Genomic DNA, 17919 nt, shown 5'->3' with positions numbered 1-17919 from the left:
ACACTGTGCTGCTCTGCCAAACAGCTCCAGGAAGGCATTTCTGCTCCGGCCATTGAAGAGAAGGATTTAGATCAATCAGCTTGGGGGTTCATTTCTCCACCTGAAAAGAAAAGTGAGAGATCATGGAACAAGGTGCTAAATAGCACAGTGGAGGTGTATTTAACCCAGCAAACTACGGGTGAGGAAGGGACTTGACATTTGTGAGGTTCGCCTGAACCTTTGCCCAGACGACTGCAGGGGGCAGTGACGATAATTAACACAAATTGCTCTCCTTCAGAGGTGGCCCTTGAAATAAAGCCCCCCGTGGGAAGTCAGTGCTTTCCATACGGTCTGCAGCTCCAAAGGAAATTCCACATTACTCCTCCGAACTTGCTTGCTTCAGCAGACTGCCTGTAGGTGGCATCAAATAATACCTTACCCAGTGAAAAATGGGATGTTTCTGTTCACTACCCCAGTAATTGCCGTGAGCAGCAAGCCAATTTATTACAACCAATTCCAGGGGTGCTTCAGCGTTGCTTTGATTTTATGGCTGTGCTTCTATTTCAAGCCAACCGGAGTTAGAGAAACAATCGCCTTGATGGTCGTTCCTTTAATCTGGGAGGGAAGGTGCAGACTGATGAATCGGGTCATTTTTTCTTATTCCCCAGTTGATGCTGTTGTGCGTAGAGTCACAGATGGCCTTGAAACCAGCTGACATGCTGCAGGTCCCTGGGAAGCATGTGGCAAGGACAAGTTCCATGAAACCCATCCCTTGGATCCCATGAAATCCTGCAATACCACCTGACCCAGAGCAGGAAGAAATCCAGACAAGTACATTACACTCTGAGGGATGTTTTGAGCGATGGACAAAACGAAGCCCTCCTCAGTGACGGGGAAGTGTCTTTGGAGACCAGGTTGCATCTATCACCTTGCATTTCCTCTGTGAAAGCCATAGGTCCCTATATGCCTTTCTAAAGGAGCATCCAGTGTCATACACAGAAGGCGCCAGAGACGGCTCTGGTAACACGGGAATCTTAAAATCCCTGGAGGTTGTTCTGCAGCATATTGCAGCTGGTGGAAGAGCCCTACTCAACACCAGAAGTAGGAAGCAATGAATGATCTCCCCACAGAGACACTGTGGAAATGACATCTAGCATCTCCCTGAGAATGGAGACTTCTGTGTTAATAGGCTCAAGTTAACATTTCCCGATCGTGTTCCCAGGAGCAAAAAGTGCCCAGACTGCTGGGCAGTTTGTAGCAATTCCTTGATGGAAACAGAGCAGAAAGTAACAGCAATTTGCTAGCAACTCGAGCCATAATGCTAAACAGACGGCAGCACTCTGGAACAAGCCCAGCCAGGCCAGTTGCAGAGGTCGCGCTATTTAACACAGGACAGCTAGTCTGAGTGCAGCTAGAGGTCTACCTTGCAGCCTCGCACCCTGTTGCAGGAAGTGTCACTCAAAAAAAGCAGTTTGCAATAAAAGCCATGAGGTGCCTTTAACAGATGGAAGTGAGCGTTTGGATACGGCTTGTTCTTCTCTACTGTTTCCTGAACCCTGCCTTTGCATCTTTACTGCGAGCTCCATGTCGATCCCCCCACCAAAACTACTCCCAGAAGTCTGTCTTGGAGCAACCCTAGTTCTCATGACACTTGCCCAGCACCTTTTGCTCTTGCAGCAGCTGAGTTACGAGTGAAATGCTTCTGTACACAACATTTAGCTGCCTTCCACCCATTCACATCGTTTTCCCATTATTGTTTGGTTGGGTGCATCTTTCTCAAGCATCTAGAAGGAGAATGCAAAATAGCCCAGAGATAGTGACAGGACTCAGGCTGATAGCAAGAGCTCCTGTATAGGACAGGAAGGAGGAGAGGTTGGATACTGTGAATGAGACTCTGATCAGGACTAGGCCTGGCAGTTAGTGTTGACATATTCCACGTAAAGAGTGTTTCTGTAAGGATACTTTACTACAACTGGTCATCCAGACACAGTTTATATTAAAAATACTATGAAAAAAAGAGAATACAACCAACAGAACTGCCCAGACTGCTTGCTTCCCCTTCTAAAACGCAGGGCTGTGTCGTAATGCAGGTAAAGGTCTTATTAACAGGGTCTAAAATCACGCGTATGAGTTACTTTACGTACCGTTGAAGTAAACGGAACCAGCTGTGCGAGTAATGATCTTCAAATGGGGGCTTGCAGCGTTACGAACTACAGTGAAGGATATGACACCATAACAAGAGCCTTAATTTCAAAGACAGATGCGGGTTAGAGGAGACACCACGCATGTGGTGTCTTAAAATGCTGAAGAGTTAAGCAGCTGCCCGGTGTCCTGTTCTGTGCGCGGGATGAATGGTGGCTATACAGTACCTGCGGCACTCCAGTATCGGACAAGCACTTGCATCCTGAATGGGCCTCCCTCAGGGCTCTAGCGAGATCTTGAGTTATTAGGACAGAATGATTATTGCACAGATGTTGACAATCCATCAAATTTATCAGGCTGTCATGTTTCGAATAGCTTCTGAATCCCCCCCTATGAGCAGTTCCTTGTTGTGTCACTGTGCGTGTTGTGTTTCCAAGAGCTTAGCTAATCACATTGCTGGGAGCACTGGCTTTCTTGGGCTACTAATAATGACCACAGTCAGGACTAGGGGCTTCCAGTGAAGGTTTGTTCCTTGGCATCTGGTATTAATTTCTTGTAGACCAGCCTGTCTGCATTAACACTTTTATGAGGCTTGCATAAATGGCTTACGTAGGCTTTCCTCTGCTAAGTTATCTACACCAACCAAAATGTCTAATAGCTCAGGAAGAAAACTCAGTGGTCAGCATTGAAAGCTGCCACCAGTTCCATTACGGAGCTTTTTACCAGTTAAAGAATGGATTCCTCTTTTGCATTCAGCCCTTGCTGCTCTGAGATATCCGTGGTCAAACAACGCTGTGCTTCAATTTCTTTCTTTAAAATAAATTAACAACAGAATTTCCCATCCTTGTGTGCGGTGTTCCTGTTGCATCTCTACACAGAGACCAACCAAACTGAGTGGAGCCATTCCAAATTTATCACAGCACAGCCAAGAGCAGACCTGAGTGCATTACATGGATCCTTTAAAAATGATTACGTTTTTAAGCCATTAACTTAGGTTCAGTTACAGCTTGTCAGATTGATTGCAACCTTAATGGAATGGCCTTTCCCGATGAAGCAGGGGTCCGGGAACACATCTGAGCAGGCAGGTTTTACTGGGTGGCTATTCACGGGATGAGAGCAGTGCCACATGGAACGGAAGCACTGAATTAAGTCTTTTTGCTTTGTCTAGCACAACAGAGGCCTGATTTGCACCTAGGGCTCTTAGGTACAAATAATAAACACTGGCAAGCAGCTTTTTTTAATGGTTTTGGGCATCATCAGTTTGTTCCATCAACATAAGTGGTTTTTAAGACCCAGCTAGACAAAGCCTTGCCTTGGATGATCTAGTTGGGGATATTTCTGCTTTGTGCAGGGGGTTGCACTAGGTGACATCCTGAGGTCCCTTCCAACCCTCATTTTCTATGCCTCGAAGTACTGGCTCTTCAAAATGAAGGTGGTTACTACAAAGGCTCGGGGTATTGCAGCAGTTTGGGGAAGGCAGCTGAATTTGTACATGTCGCTTCACTCTCATTCCTTGAGTTTATGCTTCAGAGAGTTGGGGTTTAATTGGCCACGCTTGAAAACCATCCCCCTCTGCTCATTTCCCAAGAAGGCCCATCAAGGTAAAAAACCAAGGAACAATTTTCTCTGGGCTCCTGCCTGCAACTCAAAACCAGGCTTACGCTCAGATGGACACCACCCATGTGCAACTATGAAGACTCACTAACATACAAGGAAGGCTTATGAAAACTAGCGAACTCTGCTTTCAAGCCCTCTATTTTTTTTTTGTAGTTCTCTCCCCAGCCCTCTCTTGACCCTGGTATGAAGCAGCTTCTTTGTTCTTTAATACATCTCATCTGGGTGAGGTCACACTCCTCTGCCTGGGACCTCCCTGTTATTGCTGCATGATGATTAGGATGTCACGGAAGAGTTGCTGCAGGTCAGGAACGAGCAGGAGAGGCCAATGGAAGACCTCCGAGAAAAGCTCCAGATCTCAAAGGTCCATTGCAACGAAGGAAAAACTCCAGTCCAAAAGCAAGTGAACTACTGCGTCAAGGGAATCATTTCCTAGTACCAGTGAGAGGCTCAAATCCAACGTCAGCACTGAACCCCTATCCAGAGAGGGGCTGATGCTTCTCAAGTTTGCCTCTAAATCTTGGCTCAGCCTGGATCCCTCGTACTGGTTCTGCTCTTCATGGAGAGAGAAAGCCAGGGTTTGGGGTCCTACCCATTTCTTCTCATGACTTTGGGTGGCTCTTCACAGGGGAGGGAAGGAGCACATTTTCCAAGTGACATCTGTGGTTCTCTGATAAAGCAAAACGCTTTGCTGGCTGCTAGCACTTCAATGTGGCCCGCTGCATGGGGACACTGGTGACCAGGTCTCCTTGCGGGACCAAGTCCTGCAGTTGGTCCTCGCTGCTAGAGTCCTGGGTTGCATTTCCAAATCAGTAACCCCAGCGCCCTGCTTGGGCAGAGGTGGAGTCGTCTGAAAGACTCTTCGGCCAACAGCTTCTTCCGCTCCCCAGAAGCAGGAGTGGGACTGCAGGGGCCATGTGGTCAGGCTGCCATGGCACAAAGCTGGGGGTGGAGGGAGGGCACAGCAGCCTGGGGGCAGTTTCTTTGCATGGGGTCTCACCCTTTCTAAATGCTGTAGCCTCTCACCCCCAGCTCCCTGGGGAGCAATGCCCTAGAGAGCTTCCCTACCCGTCTAGCCTGCTCTGGAGGTTTCCAAGCCTCTTGGTCAGAGTTCACGTCATTTGCCCTGATACAGTCCCCAGTCCCAGAGCACTGTGCCAGGAGACACTGATCAGTACAATCTGCTGCTAAAAGCATCAAGCAGCCAGGGTTCATTTCTTCCATTTGAATTCATTAAACAGTTAATAATGGGAAGGTTTGACTGCATTGAAAGGTTAGCTGGAAAGGTCTGCATGGAAGATTGCTCCTGCATCTGGTCTTCATTTTCTCTCTCCTCTCTCCCCAGATGAGGCTGTCTGCACCGCCACGGTGAGCAATAGAAAGCACCCCCTGCCCTGGCTTTCTTTAAAGCTGATCTGTATATTTCTGTTTTGGCTTTATGGGGACAAATTCCCACCAACAAGCAGATCTCTGGGCAGCTTATCAAATCAACAGCAACTACTCCACGCATCAGGAACGTGCTAAGCCCCCAAATCAAGGGTAACGGAGCTGAGCAGAGAGGAGGAAACACCGCAGGCCACATCTTGCCACCCTTCCTCTTCTGCAGCAGTACTTCCTTCCTGGCTTCAGGACTGATCAACCTGGACACCCATCCTTACTGAATCCATGCCAAGGGACGACACTTCAGTCAATTAGGAACCCAGTTTCAGTTCCCTGGGGCCTTATCCTTTCTGCAGGCATTTATCCTCCGAGAGAAGTCCTGTTCCAATAATCACTTCTGCAAATCCAAAGTCCTGTTCAGGGCCAGAGACCTCACTTTGTGATGAAGTAGAATCTGCTTCAGCAGAGGTGGAAGCAGCAGTTTCCTGATTTTCTAGGACTATTCAATCCAGACGCAGCTGTCAGGCCCTTCCAGTAGACGGCAACAGAAGGGGTGGACCGGGAGGATGAGTCCAGGCTGGTGGTATCCATGTCATGATGCCTCATGTCACCTTCTGCCAGACCCATCACCCCCTCCATGGATATCTTTCTCCATCATTGGCACATCATGGTGACCAACCACAGCACCAGTGTTTAATGCTCACTTCATACAGGGAGACAGGCCTATTCAAATGTTTTGCAACCTTCTCACTCGGACCTCTGGCCAAAGCCCCGCTATGCAAGCTGTATATGGAGACGCAACTGTGATGTTTATACCTAGGTCTATTCAGGCAAGGTTCTTTGAGTGTATGTGATATCTTTTATTAGACCAACTGAGTAGTTGGAAAAAATGTTCTTAGCAAGCTTTCAGGCACAGTCGCCCTTCTTCAGGCACGCGGAGCGTCTGCTGGTCTGTTCATGTATGCTTACGACGTGTATTGCGGTGAAGTCTAGCAAACCCGTCATCGAGCAGAAGTGCACAGCGCTCGGCACTGAGCAATTACACTGTGCTGTGGATGTAACACCGAGTGCCCAATTACTGCTGACCGCATGCTACTTTTCACAGCCATTTGGTTACTTCTGCGCAGAGAAGAATGCGATGGAGTTCAGCATTTTCTTTCTTTTCTGTCCTGAGCTATTGGCTTTACAGCATTGCTTTCAGCTGTTCCACTCCCAATGACAGTGGCTGTGGGCATTTACACAATGGCTCACAGCCACCCCCCGCCCTCCCGTAAACGGTTCATATTCAGAGATCTTCGGCTAACGGCATCCTTATGCTCTAAATATTGGTAGTTAACAAGTACAGCTTTTCCACAGCCGTGTCTTACTCTGATGTGTGCATGTTGCTATTAAGAACTGGGTTTTGAATCTCTACTTTTCTTTTGCATTTAACACAACACTTTGCTTTCGCTCACTCAGGGCACAATTCTCGCATACTATGTCCGAAACAGCATAGTTGGCTCAGCTGTTACTGAGAATGTATCGGAGGACAGAAAAAATGGGGCAACACCCAAATCCCTGTCTGAGGCTATAGGAGTCCTGTGAGCATTTTGAGCTTTCCTCTCTTTCTAAACAAATGTGTTGTTCCAGTTTCCCCAGCCCCCCGCTCCTTTCCCCCATCACGGGCAGGCTGGTGCTAGTGAGACTTAGCAGAACTGGCCTTCTGGTCCGCTCCACAAAGCCATCGAAAGGTTTTTTTTCCGGCTGACCAGTGGCCGAATACAATGGCTTGCTTTGGTCGGCCCTCTACGGTGTCTATGGCTTGGGTCCTCTCCATTTGCTTTTCATCTCCCCTGTGGATTAACTGCTTAACACCCACTTGCTAGATCCCGTGCTGTGTGGACAATACTCAGAAGGAGTTTAACCCCTGGGAACGGGTTGCACACAGGGCACGCAGCTTTGCTGCTGCTGGGCAGCCTGCAGAACGCTAGGGGGCACTTCGAAACTTCGAAAGAAAACCAGCTCCAGGGAGAGAGGGAGCCCAGCCAGCCAGCCGGGACTCTCGCATCCAGGCAGTTCTGCTCCACCAGGCACATACGTCTGGTCCTGGAAAATTAATTTTGAAAAACAAATACCCACCAGCGATGACAGACTTTGCATGCACGCCTGTCACATGCCCCCCATGACGAGCAAGGAGCTGCCGTGCCGCTGGGGAGTGAAGCACTTGAGTCTTCCCCAATCCCAGGTGAGGGCAGATAGAGAGACTGCGCAGTGCACTCGCCAGTTCAGAAACACCTTTCCCAGTCCTCCTGCTGTCAACTGTTCATCTCGGCTTGCTCTCAGGGCAGCAGATGCTAGCCTGAGGAGGTCTCAGATACGTCCGTGGAGGATGCTGACTTTCTGCTAACAAGCAAGAGGCCCAGTATTCGAACTAGGGGTGGAGGGAACCCTTATTCTTATAGTAAAACCAATACAATTCACACTGCCCAAAGGCAACTTGGGTTCAAATACTGTCCACTTTGAGATGCAAGTACAGCTTTGTTTTAAACTCATCCATTATGGCATTATAGCCAGCAGATGTCCGGAAGATTTGGAAACAGGCAAGTAATTTGCAGCTCCAAGAGGACCGGTGTCCTTTCCTGCCTCTTCACCCAAATAATGTAGCTGAGGGTAAGAGGGTAACTGGAGTCTCCTTCTGATAGTGTGAAGTTGCAAGGTGGTCTTAGGGAGCAGGGGAGGGTGATGCGAACTCCATGCGCTGCCCTGAAGGAGCAGTGCAGCGCAATGTCACGCAGAGGTGGCATGTTGCAAGGTGGGAAGTGCGGTTCATTCACCATTTCATGAAATTCCTGAGCCCGAGCAGCCCGCGCAGGAAGAAACGCAAGCTAAACTCACACAAACCATCGCTACCTGGAAAGCCTAAAAAAAAAAAATCCATCCCACTGAAACAGGCAAAGCTGTTCTGCCTGGAGTGGAGGATCAGACTAGGAGACCTCTTGAAGTCCACTGCAGCTCTGTTTTTCAAAACACGGTGCCTTCGATGCAAATGCATCCTTTCTTGCTCCACCTGCTCTTGCATTCTTATCTCTGGGAGAAGCAACATGGCAATGGCCTTTAACATGGACTAGATGCCTCTAATCCTGTCCCTGAGGGTCACAGACTTCAGCAGCAAAGCTGCGCTGGTGCCCCTCTCAACTGCTGCTGAAATGCAAAGCTATTAACTAGAGCTCAACTAAGCAACTCTGCCTTCAATTCTGGCAGCCCAGTGCTTGCAGCACACACGCTTTGTGGCCAAATTCACTCCCAAGAGATACAGCCTCTGATTCAGCAAAGCACATGAGCATCTGGTTCAAGTTAAACATGCAAGTACTCCATCTGCACTCAGAAAGGCTTCTGCTGCTTAGGCTTAAGCTAACTGATGTCCATATTGACCCTAAATACAGGCCAGTTGTCTGTCTGGTACTATGATAAAATCTAGCCTGGTATAATAAAAAGTTAACACCCTCAGTCACATCAGCCAGCATATCTTAGCACTTCCATCCATTCAGTGGATTCGTCCACAGGAAAGCCTAGTGGAACATGGTGCACAGCCATTTCTCCATTAAACATATCTGTAAAAAGATAACTTTGCAGAGCTCAGTCAGTCCTGCTCACAATTCACTTAAAGACACGGTTTCCTGGAACCACGGCAAGTGCTTGAGCTGCGCTGCACAAGGAGGAGTGGGAAACTCTCCTACCTCTGCTCTTTTACACTTGATTATTCCCACAGAGCAAATCTAACGCTATCATTTTCAAACAGCTTTTAGATTGAAACCGGTTTTATACCAAGTTTCAGCCCCGTGCAAGTAGTGGCTCGAGACTTAACTCTGAGGACTGTAACTACGGCAGGCTGATTCTGCATTTTCTGTACACACAACACTGACACTGAAACCAGTGGAAATTTAGGGACAGGCTTTGAATTGTTAATAGCAACTTGAATTACTACGTGCGCAGCAAAGAGTTTTGAACACAACTAAAGACCTGGTCTATATGTTCTAGGTACTTATATGACCTCCATTATTTCTAAGCAATGTGAATGCACTGCGATCCTTAACACAGGGGTGTTTTGGATAGGAAGCTACCCCCTCTTACTCCAACGAAAAGACGAGGAACCAAGGTACGAATGGATTTAGCCACTTGACCACGGCCATACAAGGAGCTTGTAGCAGACTGAACCAAGTCTTTCCAAGTCTCAGGCTAGTGCTGTGATCACTGGACCCTCCTCGTCTAATTCTGCAAGCACAGCTCTAACCACTGAAAACATAAATGAAGATTTACATACCTGCTTTCCTCAATGTGCTGCTCTGATCCCGCTGACTCTCCTGAATAAGGGCCCAAAGCTGTATGAGTTCAACGAGCTTGCTACCAACACAGTTTCATCCCTGGCTCAGGCAGGGATTGATGGTGGACTGGCAAGTCGCAGGTTTTGTATGACTGGAGGAGGAGTTTTCCTTGGCAGAACCTGATGCGGGCCCAGCCCAGATCTAATCTCATAGTCTCAGACATTAGAGTATAAACAAAGGGGAGAGAGGTAGAGGGAGCACATAAAGGAGAAAACACTCAAACTGTTTCAGTTCTTCGGGTGCTAGAGAGAAGCCATAGCGTCTCAAGGAGGTCACTGACCTTCTAATCCCCGTCAGTGTAATTAAAATCCAATCAGACCAATGGACTGAGTCTTAGTGCTCCACATTGAAGGGAATCCATCTCGGAGGAGCCAGTGACATAAGGCATGAAGACAGATAATTTCCCACCCCTTGCCACTTTGAGAGACAACACCTCAGTCTATCAGTTTGGCAAGCGGCACGGGAATGATTTTAATCCATGCAAAAACATCGTTTCCATAGAAAGAGCTACAAAAGGAAGGGGCATTTGCAGTGTTTTCTCTTCCAAGCATTTTACAACCTTTACTCCTGTCCAATTTTGAGCCAAAGTCTCTCTTCTGAGGGGCTAACAACGTGGCTGTCTTGCCATCTGAAACTGGCATTTAAAAGGTCCTGTAAGCGATCGCGGATTCCTGCCTCAGAAGTTGAGGGTCCTTTGAGTGTCGATCCACACAATTACAGGAGTAAAATCATGTTTGTTCTTGTTGTCTTAGCATTAAAATTAATACATTTTACTTCTTCAACCCACCTTACTCAGACTTGATTCTACAAAGAGAGCATCTCTCATTAGCTCGATGCACGTGCCTAAATCTAATCCCCATCGTATTGCGTACGTCCTCATCTCAGGATACTTTGCAGCCTTAAACATATTGAGTGAAGATAATGAGAAAAGATCTTGAGAACACGCACAGTGGGCAAAGAGAATGAAGCGCGAGATAGTATGATCACACATAGGTGTGAAACTACAGCGCTGTGCACTGCAGGACGTGGAGACTGAACTAGGACGCAGGGAGAACGTGGGGAAGGGAGTGGATTCGCCATCTCTTTCCAAACAGTTCTTGCACGAGCTGCTGAAGCATGACGTACTCCAAAGTCCTAGGACCCATTCTCCTGCCTGACAATGCAAGAAACTCCCGGTGCAATCACACACACGAGGGAGAATTTTCTTAATTGCTTATGTGAGGCTGTTAGAAAGCTGGCAATGCGAGTGCCACCATTGGCACAGATGGTGTAGACACATGACATTTTCATATCTACTGGTGTAAATGTGGAACAGATGCACGAACTACACCCCTCTGACTGTTTTAAGTTGCCCTGTTCCAGAGTAATGTCACCCCTCAAATAACTATACATTCATCTCTAAATTATACCAGTGTTTAGGCTGTATGTCCCTGGTGTTAGCCGATTTCCTCTTGGGACCCCTTTGTTCAAAGCAAAGAAACTGCCGCCAGTCTGTGGCAAGGGACTGCAATAATTCCTACTGCAGGCAGTGATCTCAGGAGAGTTTATCATCTGTTTGCTTTGGATACTGGTATAACTTATTTCAGGGCACAGGCTAATATGTTAATACTGGTGTATGCGTCTCATGTATACACACTGGAGGCAGTTAGTATCCCACTGATTCAATTTAAAAGTCCCCCAAAATTCCCAGCTAAAAAGGCCAAATTCTTTTTGAGAACATATGTACATGGTTGATTCAGCAAATTGCATAGTTAGGTTGCTTTTAAGCATAGCCAGAATTTATAAAACAGAGCCCTGATTTCCTTTGATACATGATATTTTACAGGGAGGGAAAAAATACAATACAAACAAAATAGTAGGAATGAGGATAATAGAACGAGGCAAGTGCCAAAAAAACTGCAAATCCAAATTCTTGTATTGCACAAATCCTGGGGGTGGAAAAAAACCACAGTTCTTGTGATCTATGTTAAGCATGAACTGAGAACTGGCTCAAATGAATGACACTAAAATAGAAATAGAGCAAAGGCCATCTCTGTCATGTTAGGGACAAACAGGGACAATGGGAGTGAGTTAAGTGGAAAAAAAGCCCTTCTCTACGACTTCTTAAATAATCTGCAAGCATTTCATAAAAGAACTACACCTCTCCTAGAGAATACAAAATTAAGGTCCAAAGAAACCTCTTGAAATATTTATATTAAAACACAAAGTTTCTTTATCGGGTTCTCTCTCTTTTAGAAGTCCATGGGCACATCTACATGTGCAGTAATGCACTTTTGCTAGTGCACATTAAGTTTAGTACCTCCATTGTGAGGTACCACAAAACGGTGCGTTATCCTATTTTAATGTGCATTAGTGAAAGCGCATGGTGTTTTTGTGATGCTTTAATGCGCATTAAAACGCACGTGTACTTGCGTCCCATTACACTTCTTTAGAGCACTAATTGGTCTCCTCCCTTTTGCATTCTACAAGACTTTTTTAATCCTGTTGCTCAAAATATTTGAGCAACTCAAAATTAAAATTATAAACACCAGGTCATGAGGGCTTTCACATGCACTAATTACACCAAAGAAAGAATGTTTTGATGTTGTATTGTAATATCCTCATGTAACCAAACTTGGAAAAGATTACTTACATTTGCTAGAGATGTTTGGACAAATGGAATTTTTTTTTTTTTAGACCCCAAACTTAAACAAAGTCAAGCCAACTCCACCAAAACCACCACGCACCATGGTCTGAAATGCAGAGGGCAACAGCAAGAACATCCCCATACCTGCTCACAGTATTAAATCAAGCAGTGCCCCGTTGCAGCCATGCAGCGCTACCAACTGCACAGCTGGAACTGTAAACGTAGGGTCTAGCACGTGGCAGAAAGCCAGGCTTGGCATACACAGCAAAGGGCAGATACTTGCCCTCCTTTTGAACTCACGGACAGACACAAACCCAACATTTCCTTCTACTGTAACAAGAATACCGGGGCATTTTTTGTTGGTTATCTTCCCGGCAGATCCTCAGGCAGGGTAAACACACACACACACAAACACACTATTGTGGGCTGCAGTCTACAGTCCTGCACTCTACTTGAGGGCAAACAGCTGAACTGACCTCATCACCGAGTGTTTTCCATCTGTACACAATCAATTCATTTCAGGGCATCCTGACACAGTGCTAATCTACTCCAGAGACAGCATGGGAATTCATGTCACCAGGCACAGCATGGGACAACCAGAGGACCGAAAGGAAAGCAGCCGCCTAACTAACCTCTTGTTTACGTAACGTGTGGGCGAGAAACAGTGTCAGCCAAGGCAGGACAGGCAGCACAACCCCCCTCCCCAACGCATGCCTGCCCTGAAGTTATTTTTGATCACCCCAAACTCAAGTCTCTACAATACTTAAGGAAGCTTCGCAAGGCAGCAGGATGCAGAATGCTGCGCTGGGCATTCACCCCATGGGACGGTCACGACTGCTTTGTTTCTATTTGATTCCTTGTCGCTGCAAAAACCACTGTCCACTGCAGGGAAGGAATTCTCTTTGCCTTCCTGTTGAGAGGCAGTGATTTAATGCTGTGCTACTGTGGGTTTGGGTTTGCAGATCTGGCCAGCCTTGCTGGCAGGTCCTGCCCGACAGGCAAAGAGCAGCTTTCAGGGTGCTGCTGGAAGCCCTTCCTCCCGGCTGCAGGCAAAAGGAGAGGAGAAAGTGGATCTTGATTGTATCCCTTTGGCCCTCAGGCCCCAGAGAGCTGACGTGACTGGGGACCAAGTGGGAACTGTGAGCAGCAGCTCTTACTCAGTGCAGTCCCATCATCACAAAAGTAATTCTTTCCTATCAGCATTTCGGGGTTCCAGGAGTCCGTCACTGAAACAGCGCTGGGCCTGGCTAAGTGTGGGCTGCGGGGACAAGAACAGAGAGCATTTCCCACGGGCAGCACTAACTCGTGTGCTCAGTCACACTGTTCTGGAGCAGACAGGGGTACCAGATGGCCCAACCTTTCTGCCTCATCTGGAATAAACGACAAATCTCAGCTTCTGATAAGCCAGTTCTGCATTCCTGCCACTTCCCTTGTTCAGCTGGCTCCCAGTTGGGTGCCACCTCCACTGCAAGCGTCTGCCCCACTTAATGTGGACCTTTGTTCTGGAGTCACCAGTTCTCCCCAGTTGTTGCAAAGGTCTCTTGCTTGGGGGAGGCAGGTTGGGAAGGAAAACTAGGCCATCAGTTCTACGCTACAAGGCAGGTGGGATGGGGTGATAGTTAGTCTTTCTGGGTGGATCCAAGTCACCTTTGCCCTGAAGATGCACAAAGTAGGTCCCAAGCTCCTGCCATCTTCAGGATATGACTAGGACCCAGTTGTCACTGGAAAAGCCAGGATGGGCTCAGATGCTGCAAACATTGAGTTCATGCAGCCCTGAGAAACCATCCTATACAAAGGAGTGGTGGGAACCAGCAGTCAACCCACCAACCCCGTGGTTCTTGAGATGCCCCTTGCCAGACAGATCGCCCCCTTTGAAAAGTGCCAGCTCTTAGTTTTCACTCATTTTCTGATGACAGAAAAAATAATAGATGACTTCTTCTCTTGCAAAGAACTTGGGAAGACCACGACAGGTCAGAAGGCTTTTTAACACCAGGGATTCCTACTTGAAATCTCTGGGTTTTATTATGTGACTCAGGCTTGGCACCTGGCATTGTTGGCATCCTTGAAAGGATCTCAAGGCAGCCCACTGCACCCTCACTAAGAATCACTGCGCTAAATCCTCAGGAAAAGCTGGAGGCCTGATATGGGGGCAGGGACAGACCCAGACAGAGCATCCGCAGCACATGATCTGAGCTGTAGAGGCTGAACGGATCAAAAGGGAGAAGTCCTGCCTTTTAGGTACAACTCTGACAAGCTAAATCACTGCAATATCAATCACTCACGATGGAAGCTGGTGGGATGGCATACACCACGGCCTCCATTTAACAGCCCAAACAGAAGCCAGCCACTATCTCCATTCTCCATACCGAGCCTGGAAAATACTGCATGGGGCAGACGCTGAATGTTTTGAGAGACCACTGGCCTGCCAGGGGTGAGTGTGGGGCTCTGCATTTGAAAGCATCAGCCTCGACTGCCTGAATAAGTGGTCAAGCCGGCAACCCCTGGTCATACCTTGCTTCTCAACCTCTAGGATGCCACCGACCCCACTAGGAGGAGACAGAAGGCCATGCCGAGTGGGTATGGGTTGCATGCACAGTAGCTGTAATTTCCCCTTGCAGTCAGCAGTCTTATTTGCTATAAATTATTACAAAGGAACTCGCAGGCCCCCAACCGTTCCTTTCAGATGGGTTTTATATTGAGTTTAATTTATTAAAACCAATTGGTGAGGCAGCTACATACTTTCCAGTTATCAAGGTAATGGCATAAAAGGCTTGTTCTACAAAATCAGCACACGGCTGCACTTCCCAATCTGGGAGGCCGGCATCCCTGGGGAATCTCTGATCTCCTCCCAGGGGAAGCTAAAACAAGTTCGGGGGAAATGAAAAGTGGAAAAGCTTTTAATTTCCCTCTTAATCGCTTTCACTTGAGCCGTCCATCCATCACACAATAGACTTCGCTGCAGCTTGCAGGAGACCAAGTGGAATCAAGCCAGTGCACAAGAAGGAGCAGAAGGGAGAATGCGTTTTCCCAACACTTTTTATTTTATTTTTTTAAAGGCATCCGCTACAGGAAGAGGAAACCTAAATGCTTTCCTGGACTAAAACCTATCCTGCAGCTGCTGCAGCAGGGCACTGTAGTAATGGACTTGCATTGTCGGCTTCATGAAGTGACTGGGCTCACAGGCTGATTGCTGAGGTTTGAGTCCTTGGCTGCCGAAATCAATACGATTGCATGGATCAGAAAGGCAGATGCAAGGCCACCATTCAGGATTTGGCCAGAATGAAGGTCATGCCTCTCCCCCTGCAGCAATGGCCACAAGCCAGGGTTTTGACCGTTTAAATCGCACCGGAAAAAAAGCACTTCCCTGACAGTGCAGCGCCCCTTACATCCTCATCCCAGCACCTAGGCTTTCCCCAAGCAGTCCTACTCTCCAAACACTGACCTAGCCCAACACTGCTTGGCAATGAGCTCACAACAAGAGGCGCTAGAGTTACAAGTGCTGACCTACATCTTGAAGCCAAATAGCTTTGCAGCAAGCAACAGTCACACTGGGTGCCTATATACAAGTGTGGAGGCTGCTCGGATGCACTGCAATTCCAGTGTGGCGGAGCAGACTTGATTAATCGAGTCTGCTGGAGTGTGGTATGTCCTGTGCTGCACCAGCCTCCTGCATCTTGTGTATCAGCATCCCCGCACTTCAGAATGGCAGTGGGGGCACTTTAGCTAAAGTTCGTTGAGCAAGCGTTAGATAAAGTGCCCCTGCCGCTATTTTGAAATGCGGGGACACTCAGACACAAGATGCTCCAGGCACTTTAATTAGAGTGGGTCTCAGAGCTGCTTTAATTAAAGCACCCACCGCACCCCCGGAACACGTGTATAGGTGCCCACGGACCATGTGCATAGATGCAGAGAGGCCCTTTCCTAGCTGTGAATGAACTTAAGGTGAATTTCAGAGTGTTGTCCAGAAACCTCTGGGAAAGGTCAATGTCTGACTAAGGCTTACCTAAAACCATAGGTGAGGATTTAGCTCATCACCAGTGGTGTAAATATGCAACCTGCTCTAAAGTTCTAGGATTAAATCTCTTAACTGCTGTCATTGCTGATGTGGAAGGAAAGAAAAGTAAGAGAGGCAAAGAGCAGCGTTTGACAGAAAAGGCGGAGTGAAACGCAAGGTGCAGATTAGAAGAGAATTTAAAAAAAAAAAAGACTGGCAGCGTTACCGGATAACCGTCTCGTCCAGACTGCCCCTGTGGTGAGTGAACAAGCAAGATAACAAGAACAAGTCAGTCAGTCGTACTTTCCGCACCGTCGCAGCACACTGCAATGTGGACAGCTCAGCGGCCTGGGCACAGGAACTCAGCGTCCCTGGGTCCAAGCTGCTAGAAGAGGAGCTTTCCCTGCTGGATGGGAATGGGCAACTCGGGATTAAGCAGATCAATGGCAGCACGTGGATGGACGGGGCTCACACCAGGTCCTAACAGTGATGCCACCATGGAACCGAAGGCAGGTTAATCCTGCTTTGCTAGGGGCACCTCCTGCAGGGAGGCTCCAGAGAGAAGGCGGCCTGGCATCACAACGCTGTTCCGGCAGAGGGCTTTGCAGATCCAGCACGGCACGGGAAAGCGATGGCATCAGAGCCGCCAAACCTGGACCTGCCCTGCAGGGAGCACAGGTAAAGTCAAGCTTCACCTTCAGTGGTGCTTTTTTCCCTTTTCCTCAACCTCCTTCCCTCATTGGTTTTCCATGGGAAAGGACCAATTTCCCAACCCTGCTCTGGGTGCTTCCCTTGTCCAGGACGCTGTGGAACGGGAAGTTAAGATCTCTGCAACAACAGCAGAGAGCAAGAGAAAAGTCGGTCCAGGACCTTCCCTGTTTTCTCTTCCCCTTGTGTTTCCAAGGGGCATCTCCACCTAGACACAATATGCCATTACCCACAGGAACGGGTGTATGAGTGTGTATACGTGTGGCTGCAGAGGGGAGTGCTCTAAATAAAACATTGCATGGATTTCAAGCCAGAGCTCTTACAAATCCAATAGCTCACAAACAGGAAGATGAGGATTATAGGAGGCAATATCATGGGCTGCTATGTGACATCAGGAGGGTGGCATAATACAGCGGTAGCTACACCCACATATGTCTTACTATGCTAGTGGTTCTAACTGAAAACACCCATCTTTCAACACAAAATACAAGAGCTTCTAATTTTGTTAATGTGATGCTACAGCTGTCAACACACATTTTACAGTATTTACATTCATGCAGAAATAAGACATTAATTGCAAAGCAATGGCAACCTTTTTAACAAATCAGCATCTTAGGATAACATATGCAGAAAGACTCTCATGAAGACTTGTGCCCAACAAAATATATCAAGGAAAAATGCTTGTCATTCATAAACTTCATTGATTGGTAAGCTTCCATGGTCTCTCCCTTAATATATAATGTTTGTTAATAGTTGGTATGGTAAATATTTAATTATAGCATATGGTAAATCTATCCTTCAGGTTACAGAAGTTTCCTACTCAGCATGTGATTTTAATATCCTCTGAAACAGAGGCTTTATGGCATATTTGAATAGCACATTCCTCATTCTGCAGGCAGAATGATCAATCATTTAACAGCCATAAATACCATACCACAGATTCTAATAATACATATATGCAACTAATTTAAGACAGCCAAAAAATAAAACACCAGAAGGACTACTGCTAGTGGCCAGCGTAATTGAGGAGACATTTTCAACTTAATATGATGCCATATATATAGGATGTAATCAAGTCCTTATGGACAAAAGAGAGAAAATGGGGGGGGGGGGGA

General features: G+C 47.3%; 1 protein-coding gene across 1 annotated transcript in view; it reads right to left on the bottom strand.

Moving 5' to 3' along the window:
• Positions 1 to 17919, bottom strand: part of COL23A1 (collagen type XXIII alpha 1 chain) — a 336766-nt gene that overhangs the window by 52897 nt on the left and 265950 nt on the right. The window contains exon 5 of the mRNA XM_019505969.1: positions 16323 to 16349. Coding sequence (XP_019361514.1) covers positions 16323 to 16349 — 27 coding nt within the window. The remainder of the gene's footprint in view (positions 1 to 16322; positions 16350 to 17919) is intronic.

Source organism: Gavialis gangeticus, unplaced genomic scaffold (genome assembly GCF_001723915.1).
Source record: "Gavialis gangeticus isolate Ggan-Ray unplaced genomic scaffold, GavGan_comp1, whole genome shotgun sequence".
Taxonomy (NCBI): Eukaryota; Metazoa; Chordata; order Crocodylia; family Gavialidae; genus Gavialis; species Gavialis gangeticus.
This window is presented reverse-complemented; position numbering and strand designations above follow the sequence as displayed.